The sequence below is a fragment of the Struthio camelus genome, chromosome 1, assembly GCF_040807025.1.
Source record: "Struthio camelus isolate bStrCam1 chromosome 1, bStrCam1.hap1, whole genome shotgun sequence".
NCBI lineage: Eukaryota > Metazoa > Chordata > Aves > Struthioniformes > Struthionidae > Struthio > Struthio camelus.
In genome coordinates this window covers 1,282,832-1,309,174 of record NC_090942.1, presented here as the reverse complement: position 1 = coordinate 1,309,174, position 26,343 = coordinate 1,282,832, and the positions used below count along the sequence as shown (strand labels likewise).

Here is a 26,343-nt window from a genome sequence, read left to right as displayed (position 1 = left end):
GAGGCTGTGGGTTACAGCCCGTGGTGGGAGGTCACAGCGTGATTTGGGGGTGCAGAGGCTGTGGGCTGCAGCCCGTGGTGGGAGGTCACAGTGTGATTTGGGGGTGCAGAGGCTGTGGGTTGCAGCCCGAGGTGGGAGGTCTCAGTGTGATTTGGGGGTGCAGAGGCTGTGGGCTGCAGCCCGAGGTGGGAGGTCTCAGTGTGATTTGGGGGTGCAGAGGCTGTGGGTTGCAGCCCGAGGTGGGAGGTCACAGCGTGATTTGGGGGTGCAGAGGCTGTGGGTTGCAGCCCGAGGTGGGAGGTCACAGCGTGATTTGGGGGTGCAGAGGCTGTGGGTTACAGCCCGCGGTGGGAGGTCACAGCGTGATTTGGGGGTGCAGAGGCTGTGGGTTGCAGCCCGAGGTGGGAGGTCTCAGTGTGATTTGGGGGTGCAGAGGCTGTGGGTTACAGCCCGAGGTGGGGGTCACAGCGTGATTTGGGGGTGCAGAGGCTGTGGGTTGCAGCCCGCAGTGGTGGTCTCAGTGTGATTTGGGGGTGCAGAGGCTGTGGGTTGCAGCCCGCGGTGGGAGGTCACAGCGTGATTTGGGGGTGCAGAGGCTGTGGGTTGCAGCCCGAGGTGGGAGGTCTCAGTGTGATTTGGGGGTGCAGAGGCTGTGGGTTACAGCCCGAGGTGGGAGGTCTCAGCGTGATTTGGGGGTGCAGAGGCTGTGGGCTGCAGCCCGCGGTGGGAGGTCACAGCGTGATTTGGGGGTGCAGAGGCTGTGGGCTGCAGCCCGCGGTGGGAGGTCACAGTGTGATTTGGGGGTGCAGAGGCTGTGGGTTACAGCCCGTGGTGGGAGGTCACAGTGTGATTTGGGGGTGCAGAGGCTGTGGGTTGCAGCCCGAGGTGGGAGGTCACAGCGTGATTTGGGGGTGCAGAGGCTGTGGGCTGCAGCCTGCGGTGGGAGGTCACAGCGTGATTTGGGGGTGCAGAGGCTGTGGGTTGCAGCCCGAGGTGGGAGGTCACAGCGTGATTTGGGGGTGCAGAGGCTGTGGGTTGCAGCCCGTGGTGGGAGGTCTCAGTGTGATTTGGGGGTGCAGAGGCTGTGGGTTACAGCCCGAGGTGGGAGGTCACAGCGTGATTTGGGGGTGCAGAGGCTGTGGGTTACAGCCCGAGGTGGGAGGTCTCAGTGTGATTTGGGGGTGCAGAGGCTGTGGGTTACAGCCCGTGGTGGGAGGTCACAGCGTGATTTGGGGGTGCAGAGGCTGTGGGCTGCAGCCCGAGGTGGGAGGTCACAGTGTGATTTGGGGGTGCAGAGGCTGTGGGTTACAGCCCGCGGTGGGAGGTCACAGCGTGATTTGGGGGTGCAGAGGCTGTGGGTTACAGCCCGAGGTGGGAGGTCTCAGTGTGATTTGGGGGTGCAGAGGCTGTGGGTTACAGCCCGAGGTGGGAGGTCTCAGTGTGATTTGGGGGTGCAGAGGCTGTGGGTTACAGCCCGAGGTGGGAGGTCACAGTGTGATTTGGGGGTGCAGAGGCTGTGGGCTGCAGCCCGCGGTGGGAGGTCACAGCGTGATTTGGGGGTGCAGAGGCTGTGGGTTACAGCCCGCGGTGGGAGGTCACAGTGTGATTTGGGGGTGCAGAGGCTGTGGGTTGCAGCCCGCGGTGGGAGGTCACAGCGTGATTTGGGGGTGCAGAGGCTGTGGGCTGCAGCCCGCGGTGGGAGGTCTCAGTGTGATTTGGGGGTGCAGAGGCTGTGGGTTGCAGCCCGCGGTGGGAGGTCACCGTGTGATTTGGGGGTGCAGAGGCTGTGGGCTGCAGCCCGCGGTGGGAGGTCTCAGCGTGATTTGGGGGTGCAGAGGCTGTGGGCTGCAGCCCGCGGTGGGAGGTCACAGCATGATTTGGGGGTGCAGAGGCTGTGGGCTGCAGCCCGCGGTGGGAGGTCACAGCGTGATTTGGGGGTGCAGAGGCTGTGGGTTGCAGCCCGCGGTGGGAGGTCACAGTGTGATTTGGGGGTGCAGAGGCTGTGGGCTGCAGCCCGCGGTGGGAGGTCACAGCGTGATTTGGGGGTGCAGAGGCTGTGGGTTGCAGCCCGCGGTGGGAGGTCACAGCGTGATTTGGGGGTGCAGGCGCAGGCTGCGTGCAGGGAGCGATGCAGTTCGGAGGGGCGCAGCCTGGGGGTGCAGCGCGTTTCGGGGCTGCCCCGGCCGCGGGGTCCGGGGGTGCCGAGCGCGCGGGGCCGGCCGGCAGCCAGCTGCGCGCCCCCTCGCCCCACCGGCCCCCCCGCCGCCTCCACCCGCCTGCGTCTCGGGCCCCGGCGCCCCGCCAGCCCCCGCGTCCCCTTGGCGGCCGGGGGGAAGGTCCCGTGCCAGGGCGCGGAGGCGGCGGGGCGCTCCGCCGGCCCGGCGGCGCCGAGCGAGAAATCCCGGCTGGCAGCCTGTCAGCCCAGGGGACGGCAGGCGACGGATGCGCGGGGACAGGCGCTGGGCGGGTGACAGCCCCGGCGCCCGGCCCCGGCGGGGGGGGACCTGTCACTCGGCTCAGCGGCGGCGGTGGAAGGAAGGATGCTGCGGCTGGCGGCGCCAGCTGTGCCAGCTGTGCGGGATGCTGCCGCCGTCGCCAGGCAACGGGGCGAAGAAGCCGTTGCGCCGGCCTTCCGCGCCGGGCCATGGCGCTGCCCGGCGCCCTGTACGCCGAGCGGCACGGCCTCTTCGAGCTGCTGCAGAGCCTGCTGGAGGCCCTGCTGCTGCGGCAGCCCGCCGAGCCCCTGGCCTTCCTGGCCGAGGTGCTGCGGGGCGGCGGCGCCCGGCTGCCCCGCGTGCTCCTGCTGGGCCCCCCCGCCGCCGGCAAGACCACGGTGGCCGCCTGGCTCTGCCGGGCGCTGGGTGCCGTCCACCTGAACGCCGGGCGGCCGGCGGGCGCCGAGGCGCGGGCCGAGGCGGTGCGGGAGCGCGTGGCCGAGGCGGAGCGCGCCGGCGCCGGCTGGGTGCTGGAGGGGCTCCCCGAGAGCCGGGCGCAGGCGCTGGAGCTGCAGGCGCGGGGCGTGCTGCCGCGGCACGCCGTGCTGCTGCGGGCGCCCGACGCCGTGCTGCTGGAGCGCGGCCTGGGCCGCCGCCTGGACCCCGCCACCGGCCACGTCTACCACACCACCTTCGCCTGGCCGGCCGACCCCGCCGTGCGGCGGCGCCTGACGCCGCTGGCCGAGGACGCCGACGGCCGCCTGGCCCGGCGCCTGCTGCAGCATCACCAGCAGCTCCCCGGCCTCCTGCGGGCGTTCGGCTCCCGCCTCTGCGCCGTCGACGCCGACCAGCCCCGCGCCGACGTCTGCCAGCAGGTCCTGCGGCGCGTGCGGCGCTGGCCCCGGGCCGGCGAGCCCTTCGCCCCCCGCCTGCTGCTCTGCGGCCCGCCGGGCAGCGGCAAGAGCCTGCAGGCCGCCCTGCTGCGCCGCAAGTACGGGCTGGCCGACCTGCACTGCGGGCGGCTGCTGCGGGCGGCGGCGGCCGAGGGCGCCGGGCTGGGCCAGCTCCTCCGGTCCTGCCTGGAGCGCGGCGGCCCCGTGGCCGACAGCCTGGTGCTGCGGGTGCTGCGGGAGAGCATGGGGCAGGCGGCGGCGGCCGGCTGGGTGCTGCGCGGCTTCCCCCGCGACCTGGACCAGGCGGAGCTGCTGGCGGCGGCCGGGCTCGGCCCCAACCGCGTGGTCTTCCTGACGCTGCCGGCGGCGGCGGCGGCGGAGCGGGTGACGCCGCGGCGCACCGACCCCGTCAGCGGCGAGCGCTTCCACGCGCTGCTCCGGCCGGCGCCCAGCCGGGCCGTGCAGCAGCGCCTGCGCCAGCACCCCCGCGACACCCCGGAGGCCCTGGCGGCGCGCCAGGAGCTCTACAACCGCCACGTCGGGGACCTGGAGCTCTTCTACCCCGACGCCATCCACGTCAACAGCAACCAGGACCCCGAAACCGTCTTTGAGTGCATCGAGAGCTACCTGGTCCACCCGCTGCCCTGCCACAGCCCCTGAGGATGCTGCAGATGCCCCCGGCAGCATCACTGCTGCCCTGGGCACCTGCAGTGCTGCAGAAGCCCCCCCAGACACCATCATTGCTGCACCGGGCACCGGCGATGCTGCAGAAGCCCCGGGCACCATCATTGCTGCACCAGGCACCGGCGATGCTGCAGAAGCCCCGGGCACCCACGATGCTGCAGATGCCCCTGGACACCATCATTGCTGCACTGGGCACTGGCGATGCTGCAGAAGCCTCGGGCACCCGCGATGCTGCAGGTGCCCCGGGCACCGGTGATGCTGCCCCGGGCACCCGCGAAGCTGCAGATGCCCCAGGCACCGGTGATGCCGCCCCGGGCACCCGCGAAGCTGCAGATGCCCCGGGCACCGGCGATGCTGCCCCGGGCACCTGTGATGTTGTGACCTCCAAAATCCTGGTGGGGCCCTAGAGAAAAAAAAAAAAAGATGTATTTTCTGTGCTTGGAAAGGAGCCGTGGTGCGTTTCGCAGCGCCAGGAGGGGGTCTTGCCATCCCGGCTCCCTCGCCTGTGCCCCTGGGGCCCCTTCGCCCCTGCACATGGGGTGCTGAGTGTGCAGGGCTGTGCCCCAGGGGTGCTGCGCACACAGGGGTGCACAGGGCTGTGCGCGGCGGTGTGTAGGGCTGTGCACGGGGATGCGGCGTGCAAATGGGTATGTAGTGTGTGTAGGGCTGTGCACAGGGTGTACATGGGTGTGCTGTGCGGGGCTGCGCACAGGGGTGTGCAGCGTGTGTAGGGCTGTGCAAGGGGGGATGTGGTGTACACGTGGGCTATGCTGTGTGTGTGCAGGGCTGCACGACGCAGTGTGCACACAGGGGTGTGAGGTGTTTGTAGGGCTGTGCGCAAGGGTGTGCGCTGTGCACACAGGAGCACACAGGGCTATGCACGCAGATGCGGTGTGCACATGGGTGTGGGGTGTTTGTAGGGCTGTGCGCAGGGGTGTGCGCTGTGCACACAGGAGCGCATAGGGCTGTGCACGCAGATGCGGTGTGCACGCGGGTGCATGGTGTATGTAGGGCTGCTCGCAGGGGTGCAGCGTGCACACGGGTTCATGGGATGTGTAGGGCTGTGCACAGGGTGCGCACAGGGTTACACCGTGTGTAGGGGGGTGAGTTTTGCCACATGGGTGTGCAGTGTGTGTAGGACTGTGCACAGGGAGATGCAACATGCGCACAAGAGGGTCTGGTGTGTCTAGGGCTGTGTACAGGGGTGTGTGGGGTGCATAGGGCTGCGCACAGGGTGTGGGGGGGTCTTCAGGGGTGTGTGTGGTGCACAGGGGTGTGTGGAGTGCATAGGGTGTGTGGGGTGCATAGGGATGTGTGGGGTGCATAGGGCTGTGCACAGGGTGTATGGGGTGCACAGGGCTGTATGTGGGGTGCACAGGGCTGTGTGGGGTGCACAGCAGTGTGCCCAGGGCTGTGTGGGGTGCCCAGGGCTGTATGCAAGCTGCACAGGGTGTGTGGGGTGCACATGGCTGTGTGGGGTGCACAGTGGTGTGCCCAGGGCTGTGTGGGGTGCCCAGGGCTGTATGTGGGGTGCACAGGGTGTGTGGGGTGCACAGCAATGTGCATAGGGTGCATGGGGTGCCCAGGGCTGTATGTGGGGTGCATGGGGTGTGCTTGGTATACAGGGCTGTGCACAGGGTGCATGGGGTGCCCGGGGGTTTGTGGGGTGCCCAGGGCTGTGTGTGGGGCACACAGGGGTGTGTGGGGTGCACAGAGGTGTGCATAGGATGTGTGGGGTGCCCAGGGCTGTATGTGGGGTGCACAAGGGTGTGCATAGGGTGCATAGGCTGTGCAGGGCTGTGTGTGGGGTGCATAGGGCTGTGCCCAGGGCTGTATGCAAGGTGCACAGGGCTGTGTGGGGTGCACAGCGGTGTGCATAGGGTGCAAGGGGTGCACAGGGCTGTGTGGGGTGCACAGCGGTGTGCATAGGGTGCAAGGGGTGCAAAGGGCTGTGTGGGGTGCACAGGGCTGTGCATAGGGTGCATGGGGTGCCCGGGGCTGTGTGTGGGGTGCACGGGGCTGCGGGGTGCGTAGGGCTGTGCACAAGGTGTGCGGGGTGCACAGGAGCGTCTGGGGTGCCCGGGGCTGTAGACGGGGCGCACAGGGGTGTGCATAGGGTGCGTGGGGCACCCAGGGCTGGGCGTGGGGCCGTGCAGCCCCCGGGGCCGCGGCCAGGGCCGTGCCTCGCCGCGCACCCCAGGGTGCCGGAGGGGCAGGAGGGCCCCGGCGCCGCCCAGCACTAACCCCTCTCCTTGTCCCCAGCCCGGCTGCCCGGCCGCCAGCCGTCGCGCGGCGGCGGGGAGGAGGCGACGGCCGCCTGCACGGCCGCGCAGCCCTGCGCCTCGCCGGGGCCGGGACCGCCGGGGTCCGCGGTGCCGCCGCCGGGGTCCGCGGTGCCGCCGGCCTGGCCGCCCGCTTTCGTGGCCCTGCGGCCGGACTGGGCGGCGGCGGCGGCCGCCTGGGGCCCCGCTTGGGAAGCCCACGTCTACGGGGCCGGCTGCCTCTTCGGGCTGCTGGCCCTGCTGGGGCTGCTGGGGCTGCTGGCGCTGCCCTGCGCCCGGCCGCCCGCCGCCGGGCTGCTGGCGCCGCTGGCCGGGCTGCTGGCCGCCGCCGGGGCCGCCCGCGCCTTCCCGCTCTTCTACGACGCCTACGAGCGCCGGGGCCGGCTGCCGCCCGCCGTCGCCCGCCTCCTCTTCGAGCTGCCCTTCCCCTGCCTGGCCTGGGCCCTGGCGCTGGCCACGCTGCTGCCGCCGGCGGCCCGGCACAGCCACCGCCGCCGCTGCCCGCCCCGCCGGCCGCCCGTGCTGGCCGCCCTGGCGCTGGTGCACGCGGCGGCGGCCGGCGGCGCCGTGCTGGCCGTGGCGGCGCTGGGCCGCCCGCCGGGGCTGCTGCTAGTGCCGCGGGGGCTGGCGGCGGCGCTGGCGGCGGGGCTGGCGGCGGCGGCGCTGCTCGGCCGGCCGGCGCGGCGGGCGGTGAGGGCGGCGGCGGCGGCGGCGCTGCTCGGCGCGGCGCTGCAAGGCTTCGCCGTGCTGCACGCCCTGGGCTGGGGGCGGCCGGCGGCCCCCCTGGGCGCCTGGCCCTGGTGGGCGCTGCAGCTGGGCTGCCGGCTGGCCGAGGCCGGCACGGGGCTGCCGCTGGCGCTGCGGGGGCTGCGCGCCGCCCGGCCGCCCCCCGCGCCGCCGCCGGCCGCCAGCCAGGCTCTGCCGCTCGGCGGGCGGCCCGAGGAGGCAGCGGGCGGCGGGTGTGCCGGCGAGGGGCTCAGCCCCGACGGGGACCCCACGGCCGGCTTCCGCCCGCCGTCGCCCATCAACCTGCGGCGCAGCATCGACGAGGCGCTCTGCAGCCGGGCCGGCCGGCCCCGCCGCGCTGGCCTGCCGCCGCTGCACGCCGCGGGCCCGCCGGGGCTCAGCACCGCCGGCGCACCAGGGTGTGATCCCGGCCGTGCACCGGGGCTCAGCACCGCCGGCGCACCAGGGTGTGATCCCAGCCCTGCACCAGGGCTCAGCACCGCCGGCGCACCAGGGTGTGATCCCGGCCGTGCACCGGGGCTCAGCACCGCCGGCGCACCAGGGTGTGATCCCGGCCGTGCACCGGGGCTCAGCACCGCCGGCGCACCAGGGTGTGATCCCGGCCGTGCACCGGGGCTCAGCACCGCCGGCGCACCAGGGTGTGATCCCGGCCGTGCACCGGGGCTCAGCACCGCCGGCGCACCAGGGTGTGATCCCGGCCGTGCACCGGGGCTCAGCACCGCCGGCGCACCAGGGTGTGATCCCAGCCGTGCACCAGGGCTCAGCACCGCCGGCGCACCAGGGTGTGATCCCGGCCGTGCACCGGGGCTCAGCACCACCAATGCACCTGGGTGTGATCCCAGCCCTGCACCGGGGCTCAGCACCGCCGGCGCACCAGGGTGTGATCCCAGCCGTGCACCGGGGCTCAGCACCACCAGTGCACCAGGATTCAGCACTGCCAAGGCACCAGGATTTGATCCCAGCAATGCACCAGGGCTCAGCACCACCAATGCACCAGGGTTTGGCACAGCCAGTGCACCAGGATTCAGCACCACCAATGCACCAGGGTTGAGCACCACCAATGCACCGGAGCTCAGCACCACCAATGCACCGGAGCTCAGCACCACCAGTGCACCGGAGCTCAGCACCACCAATGCACCAGGCTTGAGCACCACCAGTGCACCGGGGCTCAGCACCACCAATGCACCAGGGTGTGATCCCAGCCGTGCACTGGGGCTCAGCACTGCCAGTGCACCAGGATTCAGCACTGCCAAGGCACCAGGATTTGATCCCAGCAATACACCAGGGCTCAGCACCACCAATGCACCAGGGTTTGGCACAGCCAGTGCACCAGGATTCAGCACCACCAATGCACCGGAGCTCAGCACCACCAGTGCACCGGAGCTCAGCACCATCCATGCACCAGGCTTGAGCACCACCAGTGCACTGGGGCTCAGCACCACCAATGCACCAGGCTTAAGCACCACCAATGCACCAGGCTTGAGCACCACCAGTGCACCAGGGCTCAGCACCACCAATGCACCAGGGTTGAGCACCACCAGTGCACCGGAGCTCAGCACCATCCATGCACCAGGCTTGAGCACCACCAGTGCACCAGGGCTCAGCACCGCCAGTGCCCAAGGGCTCAGCACCACCAATGCACCAGGATGTGATCCCAGCCGTGCACCGGGGCTCAGCACTGCCAGTGCACCAGGATTCAGCACTGCCAAGGCACCAGGATTTGATCCCAGCAATGCACCAGGGCTCAGCACCACCAATGCACCAGGGTTTGGCACAGCCAGTGCACCAGGATTCAGCACCACCAATGCACCGGAGCTCAGCACCACCAGTGCACCGGAGCTCAGCACCACCAGTGCACCGGAGCTCAGCACCATCCATGCACCAGGCTTGAGCACCACCAGTGCACTGGGGCTCAGCACCACCAATGCACCAGGCTTGAGCACCACCAATGCACCGGAGCTCAGCACCACCAATGCACCGGAGCTCAGCACCACCAGTGCACCGGAGCTCAGCACCACCAATGCACCAGGCTTGAGCACCACCAGTGCACCGGGGCTCAGCACCACCAATGCACCAGGGTGTGATCCCAGCCGTGCACTGGGGCTCAGCACTGCCAGTGCACCAGGATTCAGCACTGCCAAGGCACCAGGATTTGATCCCAGCAATACACCAGGGCTCAGCACCACCAATGCACCAGGGTTTGGCACAGCCAGTGCACCAGGATTCAGCACCACCAATGCACCGGAGCTCAGCACCACCAGTGCACCGGAGCTCAGCACCATCCATGCACCAGGCTTGAGCACCACCAGTGCACTGGGGCTCAGCACCACCAATGCACCAGGCTTGAGCACCACCAATGCACCAGGCTTGAGCACCACCAGTGCACCAGGGCTCAGCACCACCAATGCACCAGGGTTGAGCACCACCAGTGCACCGGAGCTCAGCACCATCCATGCACCAGGCTTGAGCACCACCAGTGCACCAGGGCTCAGCACCGCCAGTGCCCAAGGGCTCAGCACCACCAATGCACCAGGATGTGATCCCAGCCGTGCACCGGGGCTCAGCACTGCCAGTGCACCAGGATTCAGCACTGCCAAGGCACCAGGATTTGATCCCAGCAATGCACCAGGGCTCAGCACCACCAATGCACCAGGGTTTGGCACAGCCAGTGCACCAGGATTCAGCACCACCAATGCACCGGAGCTCAGCACCACCAGTGCACCGGAGCTCAGCACCACCAGTGCACCGGAGCTCAGCACCATCCATGCACCAGGCTTGAGCACCACCAGTGCACTGGGGCTCAGCACCACCAATGCACCAGGCTTGAGCACCACCAATGCACCAGGCTTGAGCACCACCAGTGCACCAGGGCTCAGCACCACCAATGCACCAGGGTTGAGCACCACCAGTGCACCGGAGCTCAGCACCACTAATGCACCCCTCTTCAACCCCCGCTGCAGGCTGGGGCTCAGCACCGCCGCCGCCGTCCTGCCCCCGGGACCGCCGCTGTCCCTGCAGCACGCAGCCTGGTGCGCGGAGGTGCCGGCGGCACGGCGGCGGCGCAGCCCCGTGGCCCTCGGCCTCGGCTCGCCCCAGGGACCGTCCCGGGGGGGCTCGGCGGCACCCCGGGCCACGCGGAGCTGGGCGGCGGGCAGCCCCCCGCAGTCGCCCCCGCAGCCCCGCCGCCCCCCAGGGCAGCCGGCGGCGGGGGACCCCCGGCCCCCCGACGGCGACCGCCTCAGCCTCAGCAGTGACACCATAGACTTGTAGGGTGCCGGGTGTCCCCCGGCCGGACCCCTTCGGGCACCGGAGAGACCCTGCCCCAGCCTGGAGACCCCACGGAGACCCCCTGAATCCCCCAACATGCAGAGGATGTCCCAGAGACCCCCGGCTCCCCTCCAGACCCCCAACACCCCCGGCCATGCACAGTGCCCCAGAGACTCCCCCCCCCGAGACCCTGCCAGAGACCCCCCCCCACAGTCACCCACCATCCCCAAAGCCCCCTGCTGTGCCACAGAGCCCCCCCACCCACATGCTGTCCCTCAGGGCTCCCCAGAGCCCCCTGCTGTGCCGCAGAGCCCCCCCACCCACATGCCATCCCCTATAGCCCCCCATAGCTCCCCACCGTGCCCCGGAGCCCCCCATCCATGTGCCATCCCCTAGAGCCCCCTGTAGCCCCCCACTGTGCCCAGAGCCCCCCCACCCACATGCCGACCCGAGCCCCCGACCATGCCACAGAGCCCCCCACCCACGTGCCGACCCCAGAGCCCCCTGCCGCACCCCAGAGCCCCCCAGGCAGTGGAGGAGGGGGTGTTTGGGGCTGCCCCCTGCCCGTCGGCCCCCCGGCCCCCCACGTGCTGCCAGCTGTGCCCCCGCTGTACCCAATAAAGTGCCATGTCCAAGGCAGCGAGCGTGACCCACACGGGGACCCTGCGCGCCCCACGCCGGGGGCACCCCACTGCCCGGGGGACGGGCTGGGATGGGACCCCGGTGCCCGCCCCACGGCCCCCACCACGGGACGGGAGGGGAGGGGAGGGGACCCCGGCGCCTGCCCCACGGCCCCCACCATGGGCCGGGCCGGACTGGGCCCATACAGTACATCTCATAGCCCCCCCACCCATAGCACCGCCATAGCACCCCTGCCCCTTGGCCCCCCCAGAGCACACCCGCCCCCAGAGCACCGCCATAGCACCCCCCATAGTAGCACTTTGTGGTACCCCCCATAGCACACCCCACAGCACCCCCATTGCAGGCCCACAGCTCCCCCATAGCACCCTCATAGCACACCCATTGCACCCCCATAGCACACACCCCCATTGTACCCCATAGCACCCCATAACACCCCCCATTGCACCCCCATAGCTCCCACAGCACCCCTGTAGCTCCCCTGTAGCACCCCTGTAGCCCTTCTAGCCCCCCCATAGCACCCTGTATCTCCCCCATAGCCCCCCATAGCCCTCCCATAGCACCCCTATAACCTCTTGTAGCCCCCCATAGCACCCCCTGTAGCCCCCCATAGTTCCCCTATAGCCCCCCATAGACTTGCCGTAGTCCCCCTATAGCCCCTCGTAGCCACCCGTAGCCTCCCCACAGACCCCCTTACCCTCCATAGCCCCCCATAGTCCCCATAGCCCCTTATACCCTCCCAGCCCCCCCGTAGTCCCCCGTAGCACCCCTATAGCCCCCTGCAGGCCCCCTGTAGCCCCCCATAGCACCCCTATAGCCCCCCTGTAGTCCCCCCGTGCCCTCCCATAGCCCTTCTGTAGTTCCCCTGTAGCCCCCCCATAGCACCCCTATAGCTTCCCCGTAGCCCCCCATACCCCCTGTAGTCCCCCCGTAGCCCCCCATAGTCTCCCTTGCCCCCCATAGCCCCCCCATACTCCCCATACCCCCGTAGCCCCCCCGTAGTCCCCCATACCCTCCATAGCTCCCCCATAGTTGCCAGTACCCCCCAGAGCCCCCCAAACTCCCCGTAGTCTCCTCCATATCTCCTCCATAGCTCCCTGTAGCCCCCCATAGCACCCCTAGAGCCCCCCATAGCCCCACTATAATTCCCCATAGTCCCCCTATAGCCCCCCGTAGCCCCCTACGTAGTCCCCCTGTAGCCCCAATATGTCCCCCATAGCACCCCTATAGCAGCCCCCCGTAGCTCCCCTATAATCCTCCATAGCCCCCGTACCCCTCATATACCCCTCGTAGCCTCCCCGTAACCCCCCATACCCCCATAGCTCCTCCATAGCTCCCCCATAGCTCCCTATATCCCCCTCATACTCCCTGTACCCCCCATAGCCCCCATAGCCTCCAGTACCCCCCTTACTCCCCATAGCCCCCCATAGCCCCCCATACCCCTCCCATAGCCCCTCGTAGCCGCCCGTAGCCGCCCATACCCCCCATAGCCCCCCATAGTCCCCCTTACTCCCCATAGCCCCCCCATAGCTCCCCATAGTCCCTATACCCCCTATAGTCCCCCATAGCTCCCCATACCCCCCATAGCCCCCATACACCCCCATAGCCCCCCATACCCCCACATAGCCCCCCATAGCTCCCCATACCCCCATAGCCCCCCATACACCCCCATAACCCCACATAGCCCCCCCATAGCCCCCCATACCCCCACATAGCCCCCCATAGCTCCGCATACCCCCATAGCCCCCATACGCCCCATAACCCCCCATAGCCCCCCATACCCCCCATAACCCCCCATAGCTCCCCATACCCCCCATAGCTCCCCATAGCCCCCCATTCCCCCCCATAACCCCACATAGCCCCCATAGCCCCACATAAACCCACATAGCCCCCCATAGCCCCCCATACCCCCATAGCCCCCCAAACCCCACATAGCCCCCCATAGCCCCCCATACCCCCATAACCCCACATAGCCCCCCATACCCCCATAACCCCCCATAGCCCCCCACACCCCCATAGCCCCCCACACTCCCACAGCCCCCCATACCCCCCCATAACCCCACATATCCCCCCATAGCTCCCCATAGCCCCCCATACCCCCCATAACCCCACATAGTTCCCCACACCCCCATACCCCCATAGCCCCCCAAACCCCACATAGCCCCCCACAGCCCCCCATACCCCCCCATAACCCCACATAGCCCCCCATAGCCCCCCATAGCTCCCCATACCCCCCATACCCCCATAGCCCCCCATACCCCCCATAACCCCACATAGCCCCCCACAGCCCCCCATACCCCCCATAACCCCACATAGCCCCCCATAGCCCCCCATAGCCCCCCATAGCTCCCCATAGCCCCCCATACCCCCATAGCCCCCCATACCCCCCATAACCCCACATAGCCCCCCATACCCCCCATAGCCCCCCATAGCCCCCCATAACCCCACATAGTCCCCCATAGCCCCCCTCACCCCCCACACCCCCCAGCGCCCGCAGCGCCCCGCGCTCTCCCCGCCGCGCCGCCAGGGGTCGCGCTCGCCCCGCCCCTGCCGGCCGCTCCCGGCAGCCCCCGCGGCGCCTGCCCAAGATGGCGGCGGCGGCGGCGGCGCCGCGCACGGTGCTGGTGAGGGGGCTGCCGCCCGCCGCCCGCGCCGCCGCCCTCGAGCACCTCTTCGGCCGCTTCGGGCCCGTCCGCCGCTGCTTCGTCGTCACCGAGCGGGGTCGGCCGCGCCGGGGCCTGCCGAGCCCGCGGGGGGGCCCGGGGAGCGTGGGGGCAGGGCAGGGGGGCTGGGGCGTGTTGGGGGGCAGGACAGGGGGGCTGGGGCGTGTTGGGGGGCAGGGCAGGGGGGGCTGGGGCGTGTTGGGGGGAGGGCATGGGGGCTGGGGTGTGTTGGGGGGAGGGCATGGGGGGGCTGGGGCGTGTTGGGGGCAGGGCAGGGGGGCTGGGGCGTGTTGGGGGGCAGGGCATGGGGGCTGGGGCGTGTTGGGGCAGGGCAGGGGGGCTGGGGCGTGTTGGGGGGCAGGGCAGGGGGGCTGGGGCGTGTTGGGGGGCAGGGGGGCTGGGGCGTGTTGGGGGGCAGGGCATGGGGGCTGGGGCGTGTTGGGGGGGCGGGGCAGGGGGGCTGGGGCGTGTTGGGGGCAGGGCAGGGGGTCTGGGGCGTGATGGGGGGCAGGGCAGGGGGGCTGGGGCGTGTTGGGGGGAGGGCATGGGGGCTGGGGTGTGTTGGGGGGAGGGCATGGGGGCTGGGGTGTGTTGGGGGGCAGGGCATGGGGGCTGGGGCGTGTTGGGGGGGCGGGGCAGGGGGGCTGGGGCGTGTTGGGGGCAGGGCAGGGGGTCTGGGGCGTGATGGGGGGCAGGGCAGGGGGGCTGGGGCGTGTTGGGGCAGGGCATGGGGGCTGGGGCGTGTTGGGGGGCAGGGCAGGGGGGGCTGGGGCGTGTTGGGGGCAGGGTATGGGGGACTGGGGCGTGTTGGGGGCAGGGCATGGGGGGCTGGGGCGTGTTGGGGGGCAGGGCATGGGGGGGCTGGGGCGTGTTGGGGGGCAGGGTGTGGGGGCTGGGGCGTGTTGGGGGGCAGGGTGTGGGGGCTGGGGCGTGTTGGGGGCAGGGTATGGGGGACTGGGGCGTGTTGGGGGGCAGGGCATGGGGGCTGGGGCGTGTTGGGGGCAGGACATGGGGGCTGGGGCGTGTTGGGGGGCAGGGCATGGGGGGCTGGGGCGTGTTGGGGGCAGGGCATGGGGGACTGGGGCGTGTTGGGGGCAGGGCATGGGGGGGCTGGGGGGTGTTGGGGGGCAGGGCATGGGGGGCTGGGGCGTGTTGGGGGGCAGGGTAGGGGGGCTGGGGCGTGTTGGGGGTAGGACATGGGGGGGCTGGGGGGTGTTGGGGGGCAGGGCATGGGGGGTTAGGGCGTGTTGGGGGCAGGACATGGGGGCTGGGGCGTGTTGGGCAGGGCATGGGGGGCTGGGGCGTGTTGGGGGCAGGGCATGGGGGACTGGGGCGTGTTGGGGGCAGGGCATGGGGGACTGGGGCGTGTTGGGGGGAGGGCATGGGGGCTGGGGTGTGTTGGGGGGAGGACATGGGGGCTGGGGCGTGTTGGGGGCAGGGCAGGGGGGCTGGGGCGTGTTGGGGGGAGGGCAGGGGGGCTGGGGCGTGTTGGGGGCAGGGCAGGGGGCTGGGGCGTGTTGGGGGCAGGGCATGGGGGGCTGGGGCGTGTTGGGGGGCAGGGCATGGGGGCTGGGGCGTGTTGGGGGCAGGACATGGGGGCTGGGGCGTGTTGGGGGGCAGGGCATGGGGGGCTGGGGCGTGTTGGGGGCAGGACATGGAGGGCTGGGGTGTGTTGGGGGGTGGGGCAGGGGCTCTGGGGTGTGTTGGGGGGGAGGGCAGGGGGGAGTGGGTCAAATGGAGGTCAGCCCATGAGAGGCAGGGCATGGGGGCTGGAGCATGTTGGGGGGCAGAGAGGGGGTGCTGGGACGTGTTGGGGGGCAGGGTAGGGGGGCTGGGGGTGTGTTGTGGAGCTGAGGTGTGTGGGGAGCAGGATATGGGGATTGGGGCGTGTGGGGGGGCTGGGGCATGTGTTTAGGGGGCTGAAATGTGCAGGGGCCCTTGGGCATGTAGGGGAGGGGCCAGGTCATGGAGACCTGGGGTACGTTGGGGGGACTGTATGTGGGGAGGGCTTGGGCATGTGGGGGGGCAGGATGGAGGGGCCTGGCATGGTGGGGGGCAGCAAATGGGGCTGGAGTCTGTTAGGGGGCTGGAGATGGGGTATGAAGGTTTCTGAGACCTGCTCGGGGGCTTGGGACATGTGGGGGGAACAGGTTGGGGGGCATGCAGCAGGGCAGGAACATGGGACGTCCTGGGGCGTGTGGGGGGCAGGCTGCGGGGGCTGGAGTATGTTGGGGACAAGATGTGGGGGCTTGGGGGGTGCTAAGACATGGGGGGGCGGGAACATGGGGAGCCCTGCAGCAGGACATGGGGGGGGGCGATGCGTGGGGCAGGATGGGGGAGCCTGGGGCACGGGGGGCAGGATTGGGGGGGGCTGGGACATGTAGGGGACAGGTATCTGGGTGGGGGCTGGGATGCGTGTGGTTGGGGTCAGGACCTGTTTTGGGGCCAGGGTGCTTGGGGAGGGAGGCTGGGATGTTTTGGGAGCAGTTATGTGGGGCTTGGGATGGGGGGGAGGCAGGAACCGGGGGGAGACTGTGATGGGGGGCTGGTGTGGGGGCCAGGGGTCAGGACGTGGGGGGCAGAAGTGGGGATGGGAACAAGGTGGGGCAGCAGGGGGGCAGAACCCACTGGACCAGGCCCAGCGCTTGGGGAGACGTGGCAGCAGCCGGGGACTGGATGCGGCCACGCGGACGAGGGGACAGTCTGAGCCCGAGAGCCCGGGGTTTCCTGGGGGTGGCACGCGGAGCCGCCCTACCGTGGGGAGGGGACACGCTGGGAGGCACGGGGGCCTCACTGCTTCCCCTCCCCGGTCCCCAGGCAGCGAGACCTGCCGTGGGTTCGGCTATGTCACCTTTTCCCTGCCCGAGGACGCGCAGCGAGCCCTCGAGGAGGCCACCACCTTCGATGGCCGCAAGCTCAGTGTCACGGTGGCCAGGCAGAAGCTGAGGGAAGGGAAAAACAAGAAGCAGCAGCAGCAGGATGCAGCGGTGGCAGGTGAGCTAGGAGCCGCCCGGAGGCCTTACGCTCGGCTGTTATCAGCCTCGTTGGGATCTGGTGGCCTAGAGTTTTGGAGTCTGGTGGGTGGCTGTCCCTCAAGGAGGGCTCAGGAGGGCCTCTGAGAGCAGCTGGAGGGCTGAGTAGTGCTGTGGGGCAGGCTGGCAGGTCTCAGCCCGATCCCAGGCTGCACTAACCCTGAGTCGTTATCTCCACTCTGCTTTAGATGCCCCCCAGGCTGCTTCTGCAGCGAAGCAGAAACTGAGGAAGCCCAAAAGTGCCTCCAAGAAGGCCAGACTGATCATCCGCAACCTAAGCTTCAAGGTACGGGGGGCTCCGGTCCTGTCTCCTGCCCTTGGCTCAGACTTGGCTTTCCCTGTGTGACCCCTGGAGGCTGGGAAGGCCGCCCCCAGCCCCCAGGAGCATCCCTGCCTGGCAGCTTCTGCCTTCTAGCCCGGTGTGCTGCGATTGAGAAGCTGTCAGGGACAGTTTGGGGCCTGTCCGTGGGACCACTGGCCTGGTCCCTCTGTAGGATGGTTCCCATATGCTGCCAGGGCAGGCGGCTGCAGCCCCCTCCTTGCCTGTTCTGGGGAACGTGTCCTGCGAGGCACTTCTGGCTGCCCCCTGCTCCCCCTCTGGCACCTTTCCTCACCAGACTGGTCTTTTCTGTGTCTGCCCAGTGCTCTGAAGATGACCTGAAGTCTCTGTTCTCTCCATTTGGCACCGTGCTGGAGGTGAACATCCCCAGGAAACCAGGTGAGACTCAGCCCTGGTCCCCGAAGCTGATGAAGCTCCTGGGGAGCGTGTCCCCTCCAGGGACTGCAGAGGGGAGCGATGTGCAGGATCAGTCCCTGTGGGCTGGCTCAGAGATGGTGCTGATGTCAAGGCAGGCCGCAGCCCCCCAGGCTGTGATGCCCAGCGCTGCCTCCAGCCTTCGCTCCCACTGGAGCTACGCGCTTCAGTGCTCAACGTCTTTGCAAAAAATCAGTCACAGAGATGAGCTAAGCCCTTCAGGCCTTGTAACCCGATTTCTTCTTTTAAGTAGTGAAGGATATTCAGATAAAGAGTATAAAAGTTGGGGTAAACGGGATAGATTTTCTTTGATGAGAAGTCCTGTCCTTGAAAGTCTGAGCTCAGTAGCAGCAGGGTTACGGCTTTCAACATCTACCGCAGTCCCATCCTCGCTGGGTCTGTTTAATGTGTCCTGCAGGGGTGAATTCCCAAACTGAATCATGTGCTGTGGGGGAAAAACACTTTCTCTCGCTTTTCCAAAGCAGTTCCCCACCTGCAGAGGGGCCCCTCCGTCCTGTGTTAGAAGGAACAGCGGATTGGTGCCTACTCACCCTCGGGGCTTTCTGGTCTTTATTATGTTTTCCTTCTGCCTCTTGTCTTTGTTCAAAGTGACCTCACATTCCCCATTCCAGTAGCTGTTCTCATGCCAACGGTCCATGACAGCTTCTGCTGGGCCTTCCCAGGCCCACGCTGGGGCTTGGCAGGGCTTGGCTCTGCCTGGGTGCCTGGCTCCTCACTGGCAGCCCGGCCCTGCCAGGGCCTGGCAGGGATTTCCTGAGCTGCAGTGCCCTTGTGGCAGCTCCTGGCGGGCTCTGAGCGACGTTGCTTGCTTTTGCAGATGGGAAGATGCGGGGATTTGCCTTCGTGCAGTTCAGGAACATGCTGGAAGCAGCCAAGGCCCTCAGAGGGATGAACATGAAGGAGATCAAAGGTCTGGGCTTGCCTCTCCCCCCTCCCCCTTGTGCTGGGCCCGCCCTGGGCTGGTCTCCTGCATTCCCTGCTGCAGAGGTGGTCTGCAGGGCAGCCTCCCATTCCCTGCCTGCCTCCCCTTCCTTGTGGGGCTCTGCGCAGTCCTTAGGAGACCCTCTGGATGGTTGATTCACTCAGGAGAGCTGAGCAGGGCCAGGTAGTGCCTGTGCCCTGCCCTCCATGGCCAGGCTGCTGAACGTATCCCAGTGCCCTCCCTGCGAGGCAGCCGGGCTCGAGGGCCGCCTGGGCGGGGGGACGCTCACAGCACGCTCTGACGTCCCTTTTTGCCTCCCCAGAGCGGCTGGTAGCTGTGGACTGGGCAGTGGCCAAGGATAAGTACCGAGCGACGCAGGGCTCCCTGCCCTCCGGTGAGTGCCTGCGGCTGTTCTGGCAGGACCCAGGCATCCCCGCCTCTGCTCTGAGTGCGGTTCTGGGCCCTGCCCTGTGCCCCATCGCATCCCTCTCGTGGATTCCTGGCAGCAGGGGCAGCAGTCCCCGCTGCCCGCAGGGCAGAGAACAGGTTGCTGGGGAGGACCTGTCATATATATTGTTTCATGTTTTGTTCCACCCTACAGAGGACAAAAAAGAGAAACCTGAAAAGACCCAAGAGCAGACCCCAGATGATGCTAGTGAAGAGGAGGAGGAGGAGAATGAAGCAGCTGGACAGGATGAGCAGTCCCTGTCCCAGGCGCGAGGCCGGTGAGCAAGAGAAAGGGCTTTGCTGGCTGGAGACGGAGAGAAGTGAGAGCTGGGGCTGATCCTGGGGGGACTCAGCTTGCTTTGGGACTTTGCCAGCACAGCCCTGGGGTGGCAGAACCCTCTGCCTGGCTCTGGGGCAGTACCTCGGGCTCTGTCTGTCCCAACCCTCCCTGGAAACTGTTTCTTTTGCAGCCTCTGCCACCCACACAGCCAGAGCTGGGGGCGTCTGTCCCCCTTCGGGAGTCTAGGATTGCACCATGTCCCCAGCACAGGGCTGGCAGGACTGGCCCTGCTTGGGCGCTCTGTGGGGACTGGGGATTTGTCAGGGCCGCTGTGGGGTCAGGGGCTGCGTGGCTCAGCACTCCCACGCAGCGGGAGCTCAGGGAAGGGAAAAACAAGAAGCAGCAGCAGTGTGGACTCATGTGCTGCCTTGGCTGTTGCAGGCCTGGGAAGACGACAGTGACCGTGGACAGCAGTGAGGAAGAGGAGGAAGATGAGGAAGATGATGAAGCAGCCAGCGAAAGCAAAGATGACAGTGACCAGGAGGAGGGCTTGGATGACGATGAGGAGGAGGAAGGTCTGTTCTGTCCTGGTAGATGAGATTGGGAGGCAGGGAGCCAGGGTTGGTGGTGGGCTGCCGTGGGCAGGGCACCGGGGTGCCCCTGGGCATAGCCTGCACCCCTGTTAGCTGCTGGAGGGGCTTTACTGGTGTACTGGGACTCCTGCAGTCTGGCTGCCCCCTTGCAGCGGGGACGCAGCATCCCCCCACGTGCTAAACCGTGCTGGATGCTCTCCAGTTCCAGAGTCAGACGCACCCAAGAAGAAGCGGAAGGGACAAAAGCCTCCCTCAGACGTGGATGAAGGGAAGACCGTCTTTATTAGGTAGGTGCTGTGCACGGCCTGCTGGGTGGAGGGGTGAGGGCTGGTGTCGGTGTAGGGTTGATCCTTACGTTTCAGCTCCTGCCAGGGAAACCCTGTTGGGGGGCCAGAACAGGGGCACCCCATCCATGAGTTGTCGGCAGGGCAGGGAGCAGGAGCGCCCGCTCTGTTGGTAGCGAGGGTGGCCGGATGCTGCTGGCTGCAGTGGTCCCAGCCTCGGGCTCCTGGAGCAGAGGGGAGCTTTGCAGCATGGGGGGCAGGCAGGACCTTCATCTCCAGCCATGGTGGATGGGACTGGATCCTCCCCTGCTGGGGGTGTGTCAGGAGCGTCTCCAGGATGCCCATGGGTACTGTAGAGACCCTCGTCCCCGCTCCCCGTAGTGGTGTGGGACCCGCTGCCAACGCAAATTGCCTGTCTGTGGGGCACAGGGCAGCTGTGTTTCCCCAGGATCCCTTGCTCAAGGCTGATGAGGATCCCCAGGGATGAGGATCCCCTGCTGGATACTGCCTGGAGAGCCTCTGAGGGGTGCTGGAGAGAAGAGGTGTGCACTGTGGCGGGCCATGATGGTATCTCGTTGCCCTGGCAGGAATCTGTCCTTCGATACAGAGGAGGAAGCCTTGGGGGAGATGCTGCAGCAGTTCGGAGACCTCAAGTACGTCCGCATCGTCCTGCACCCTGACACAGAGCACTCCAAAGGTAACCCTGCCTTGAGCGGAGGGGAAATGTCTGCTTCCCTAGATGCCTGGGGACACCCCATCCTCTGCCAGGGCCCCTGCAAGGGGGGAACAGCCATGGCACCCTGGGAGGGAGCTGCTGTCCCTGGGTCCCCCAACGCTATTGGAGGACCCTTGGGCTGTATTCACCTCACCTGCTGGGGGAGGGATTTGTCTCTGTCTCCTCTGCGGGAGGTCACTGAGCAGTGGCAGCTGAGCATGCCTCTGTCCCCAGGTTGTGCCTTCGCCCAGTTCCTGACACAGGAAGCAGCCCAGAAATGCCTCCAGGCTGCCCAGGAGGAGAGCGAGGTGAGGGGGGGGGTGACAAGACGTAGTGTCGGGGGCTTGGAGAAGAGCACCAGCCCCCTAGTTTCTGACCCAGGGGATCCCTGGGGTGCTGTAGGGAAGGGCCCAGCCCTGCTCTCTGGGGTTGTTTTAGCCCCTCTTGCTGCATGTCCTGCGAGCTCCCCTGCCCAGGGAGGTCCTGACTGGCTTTGTCCCTCTCTGCCCCCTTGCAGGGAGAGGGGCTGCGCCTGGATGGGCGGCTGCTCCGTATCGACCTGGCCGTGAGCCGCGAGGAGGCCCAGAAGCTTCGTGGGCAGAAGGTGAAGAAGCCCACGGGCACCCGCAACCTCTACCTGGCTCGCGAAGGCTGTGAGTACCTTTCCCTGCCTCTACCAAGCTCCCCTCTGCCCCCTGAGGACAAGGGGCTGTGGTGCCGTGGCCCTTTGGAAAGGAGGTGCTGAGGCCTGGGCTGTGCTTTGGGTCCTGGTGCAGCGTTCCTGCTCCCTGTGGGAAGGTTGTGCCTCAGCGTCCCTTGCTGGGCTCGCTGGGCCATGCCAAGAGGCCTCTCGCTCAGTGAGAGGGATGATACGGGCCCTACTGGCTGTCCAGAGCTTTGCGGGCATCGCTGTGAGCAGGTTGTGTCTGGAGCAGGCTCGTGGCAGCCAGAAGGGCAGGGCCTGCCTTGAGGTCAGTGGTTCAAATCGCACACGAGGTGGTTCGTTGCAGCCCCGTGCTGAGGACGGGGCAACTGTGGCCCCCTCCCAACAGAGCAGCGTTGCGTGCCAGGTCCGCAGGGCTGCTGGGGGAGCAGGGTTGGCTCTTGGGAGCAGAGTCCCCAGCCCAGGGGATGTCAGGGTGCCCCTGACACCTCCATCTTGTCCCCCTGCAGTGATCCGAGCTGGGACGAAGGCTGCAGAGGGAGTGAGTGATGCAGATATGGCCAAGCGAGCACGGGTGAGTGTGTGTAGGTCCTGGGGAAGGAGGGAGATGGGAGTGCTGCTATGTTAGTGTCTGACTTGAGGGGGAGGCCACACAGCCTGACGAGGTAGGGATGGCATGCCCCGATGGAGGGACGTTCCCAGTAACAGCTCCTTGCTCCCAGTTTGAAGAGCTCAAGTACCAGAAGCTGCGAGACCAGAACATCTTTGTGTCCCGCACACGGCTCTGCGTGCACAACCTGCCCAAAGCGGTGGACAGCGCGCAGCTCCGGCGCCTGCTGCTGAAAGCTGCTGGCGGTGGCAAGGATGTGCACATCAAGGAAGTAAGTGTCGTCCCGTCCTGCACACCGCACACGTCCCTGCTCTCTGTGAGGGCCAGTGCGCAGCCCTGCTCCGTGTGGCTGCTGCCAGGCCACCGTGACCGCGTTGTGGTTTTGTTGTCCCAGTCCTGTGAGGCTGCTGGGGGTGGGCTGTGGGGTGGTGGTCACTGTGGGCACAGTGGGGTGCCGACAAGGTGGGCGTGCCACAGGGAGGTGGGACAGCGGTGCCTAGGGCTGTGGGGGCAGCGTGGCGTGGAGGGTGGCACGAGGCTGCTGGGGATGAGGCAACGGGGTGCCGGTAAGAGGCCTGGTTGCAGCTTGGACAGCCCCTGCTGTGTCCCCAGTGCCGGGTGATGAGGGACCTGAAGGGGCAGGGACAATCCCTGGGCTACGCCTTCGTGGAGTTTGCGGAGCACGAGCAGGCCCTGGCCGCCCTGCGGCACACCAACAACAACCCCCAGCTCTTCGGGCCCCAGAAGGTCAGTGCGTCTCACAGGAGCAGCGGGTTTGGGGCCTGGCTCTGGATTCCTCTGGCCCACTCCAGCGTGGGGGATCCACCCTGGGGTATGCGAGGGGAGGCATCGCAGGGGCCTGGACCCCTTGGGGGAGCTGGGATGGTGCAGAGTCTGCCTGTGACATGTAGGGTCTCCACTATTCCCCCCCCGTCTCTTTGATGCTGGGACTCTGCAGGGTGTCCCCTGTTACAGTCACAGCCACAACACACACAGCCTTGTCCTGCCCTGCCAGGCCCCTTGGGATCTACCTGTCAGTGTCTACCCAGCAGATTTACAATAAAATTGTACTAGTATCAGAACAGCAAACGCTGCGATATACACAGTGGTTGGGCAGCTATCCCATTTTAACCTCATTTTCACCTTGCTGACCAGGAATCAAAATCAAAAAAGACTGTAAAATGGAAGTCCCTAATGCCAGGTGAATTAATGGATTCTTTCTCCCGAGTAGTTCCGATCTGAGGAGATCTAGAGCTTAGAAAAATCACTTAGGTATCATTCTTGCAAACCTTCTCACCTCTCAACACACTCTGTAGGGCAATGTAGGGTCCCCCTGTCATCCCATGCTCTGGAGTCTCCCTGTCACCTCCATCCTGCCCAGTAGGGCACTGGGGGTGTCCCCCATCCTGCTCCCACACCTGGGTTTTCCCCCCTTCTGTCACCCCCTTGCCCTGCACAGCTCTGTGGGGTCTCCCCCATCACCTTTCCACTTTGCAGGGACCATGAGGTCATCACACCCCTGCCCTGTGGGTCACAGGTAGAGAGACTGGAGCTGGGGGGGCTCCTGATAGTGGGGGGCTGTACCCCAGGAGCTGTGTGCCTGACTCTCACTCCGTTCCCCTCTGGGCTGCTCTCACCCCCCTGCTCTGCCCCCAGAGACCCATCGTGGAGTTTTCGCTGGAGGACCGCCGGAAGCTGAAGATGAAGGAGCAGCGAGCTCAGCGCAGCCTGGTAGGAGACGCTGCCGAGCAGGGTCATGCGCGGCGTGTCCCCCTCACCCTGTGCATGCCTGGCCCCAGCCTCCTTCCCCTGGTTCCCGTGTCCCCCCAGTCTGGCCCCTGCTGACCTGCACGTACCTGTCCAGCACCATCAGAGGTCTCCCAGGCCCTGGTCCCGTGGCATTGCAGACACGCTCGGAGCCTAGACGCCCTCCTGTGGCTACCAGCAGCCAAGCTGTTGCCCCGCTGTCCTGTGCTGGCTGGGGCAGAGTGATTCCCCGCTCTCTGCGGGGCCAACCTGCTGCCCCCAGCCAGACCTTGTTGGGCGAAGGGCTCCTGGCGCTGACTTGGTGTTTGGCACAGCTCAAGCTGAAACCGAAGCCAGTGGAGAAGGCACCTGCTGCTGCTGGGACGGCTGAGCCGGCAGGACCCCGGAAGAAGCGCCAGGGGAAGAAGAAACTTGGCTCCAAGGGGCCTGAGGGCTCCCAAGGTCCTGGGAAGCAAGCAGAGCCAGGACCTCAGGACCGCAAAGGGCAGGAGAAGCCCCGGGGGCAGGAGGCTGCCCCGGCTCCCCCAGGACGCCCCCCCACAGTGCCCTGGGCTGGCTTCCGCACGGAGGCGCAGATAGAGCGAGTGGAGCTGCCGGACGGCACCAAGCGGAGGAAGGTGCTAGCGATGCCATCGCACCGCGGGCCCAAAATCAGGTAGGTGGGACGCCACCTTCTCCCCGTTCTCAGCTGAGGAATCCTTGCAGGGCCCTTCCCCTCTTCAAGGGTGTCTCAGCAAGGGGGCCAGGGTTCCCCCTCTGCTTGGGGGTCTCTGGCTTCTCCCTTGCTTCCTGGGGGCTGTCCTGGAGTCCTTGGCAGCCGAGCATTGTAGGCACGGCCGTGGCCGGGCTGCACCTCTGGCTGCTGGAAGACAGCTCCCACGGTACCGTGTGGCACCCGCAGGTGTCTCGGCATGCTGTGGCAGGGAACCCACGCCTGGCCTTTCTCGCCCGTGCAGGAAACGTGACAAGGGGAAGGTGAAGCCAGTCCCCACTAAGCAGCCCAAGGGCAAAGCGCAGCGGCGGAAAGAAAAGCGCAACGTGGCCCCCACGCAGGTAGGGACGAGGCAGACGCTCCCAGCTCTGGCTGCTCGTGGTCAGGTCCCCCTTGCTATGGGGTGCGACAGGCTCGTGGCTTCCCTCATTCCTTCGCCCTGGGCAGACCCAGCATATGACACTCCCCTCCTGGGGCTCCTGCATCCCTGTGGAGGTCCTCTGGCCCGACCAGAGCAGAGCCCTGGAGACAAATCTGTGAGGCCTGGTGAGCTCTGCTCCTGTGCCTCGCTTTGCCTCATGTCGCCGCATTTCTGGAGCCTCCCTTTTTCTCTTGCGCCCTCCGCCCACCCGTGCTGCTGCTCTAGGGCTCTGGTTTTGCCCCCTTGATCTTGTGGGCAGCAGCAGGAGTGTGAGGCAGCACCCTGCAGGCTGCCCTCGTCCCCACGTCTCCCGTGCGCTGTCCTCATCGCCGCGTCTCGCCCGCAGGCAGCCTCGAAGCGCCCCGCAGGCAGCAAGGCCGAGGCCCGTTTCAGCCAGCTCGTGGAGCAGTACAAGAGGAAGATCCTGGGCAGCTCCGACGGTGCCCCCGCAGCCAAGAGGAGCAAGTGGTTCGAGAGCTGATCCTGCCTGGCACAGCAGGAGGGACGTACCCCTTGGGGCAGCAGGGCCTGTGCCCTCGACACCCTGCCTGGCACAGCTGGGGACACGTGGCCCATGGAGCCTGTGCCCTTGGGACCCTGCCTGGCACAACCACGGGGCTGGATGCGAAAGGGCGAGCAGATCTGTGCCCTCAGCACACAACCTGCGCCAGGCCCTGTTCCCCGATCCCGCTGGTGTTGTGGGGCATGTGGGACTTATCTTTTCCATTTTGTTAGTAATTTTTTAATCTGCTTGCAAGAAAAAAGCTGCTTGGTGCTGGACGAGCACCAAGAAGAGCACTCCCTCTTGTGTTCTCACTGCATCGGGGTGCATTTCTCCCCCAGCTGGGTGCTAGGCAGGGGAGGAGAATTGCTGGCTGCCCCGGCAGGGGGCAAGGGCCTCGAGAGCATTTCTTTGTGCTGCTCAAATCCATTTTGTCCTGCTGGGGCTGGTTTCTGTTCCCAGGCACGACCTCCATGCGCATACACCCTGGGCTCTCTGTCCTCCTGCTTCAAGAAAAGGGCCACGTTCTCCAGCTACTGCTTCCCTCCCCCCGGCACCCATGGGCCTCCCTGGTCAACCTGTCCGACCTGGGCTCCGTGGGTGCCCTATCCCTTCTCCTTGCCCATCCTTGTACTGGGTTTTGGGACTCCGTCCTTGGGGGCAAATGGCCTATTCCCCCAATGACAGGGCACAGCAGCCCTCAGCACCTGCCTCATCAATGACAGGGGCCTTTACTGTAAAGGAATAGAAATATATTTTAATAAATTGCCCCTTGGAGTGAGGATCCTGCTCTCTCCCGGCCTTCTGGGAGCTGCCCCAGGCCTCTGTCCCCTCTGCCCTGCTGCGAGCCGGGCTGGGGTGGGATGGGGCAGCAGCACGGTGGGTGCTTATGGCACCTGGGGCGTGGAGCCAGCCCCTCCTTGGATCCCCTTCCTCCCTTTGGCCTTGGGTGGGGGTAGAGGGAGAGGGCTTGAGAGTGACATCTCGCTTGTCCACAGCTCCCGGGGCA

At 67.2% G+C, this 26,343-nt stretch overlaps 1 protein-coding gene across 1 annotated transcript; it reads left to right on the top strand.

The window, feature by feature from the left end:
* Positions 1–13,502: 13,502 nt before the first annotated feature.
* Positions 13,503–26,118, top strand: RBM28 (RNA binding motif protein 28). Its single transcript, XM_068942648.1, has 19 exons — positions 13,503–13,668; positions 16,428–16,604; positions 16,831–16,928; positions 17,285–17,360; positions 18,235–18,327; positions 18,662–18,733; positions 18,941–19,064; positions 19,508–19,641; positions 19,862–19,946; positions 20,531–20,640; positions 20,893–20,966; positions 21,176–21,311; positions 21,832–21,896; positions 22,045–22,203; positions 22,545–22,679; positions 23,589–23,663; positions 24,014–24,354; positions 24,656–24,752; positions 25,179–26,118. Exons 1-19 carry the CDS (start codon positions 13,536–13,538, stop codon positions 25,311–25,313), a joined length of 2,319 nt encoding a protein of 772 aa, XP_068798749.1. The 5' UTR covers positions 13,503–13,535; the 3' UTR covers positions 25,314–26,118.
* Positions 26,119–26,343: the final 225 nt, after the last annotated feature.

Excerpts from the sequence above, each read along its gene's own strand:
- RBM28 (XM_068942648.1), top strand. The coding sequence starts at position 13,536 with ATGGCGGCGGCGGCGGCGGCGCCGCGCACGGTGCTGGTGAGGGGGCTG. Across the intron at positions 19,065-19,507 it reads CTGTCCCAGGCGCGAGGCCG|GCCTGGGAAGACGACAGTGA; the intron begins GTGAGCAAGAGA and ends TGGCTGTTGCAG. Across the intron at positions 24,355-24,655 it reads CACCGCGGGCCCAAAATCAG|GAAACGTGACAAGGGGAAGG; the intron begins GTAGGTGGGACG and ends TCGCCCGTGCAG.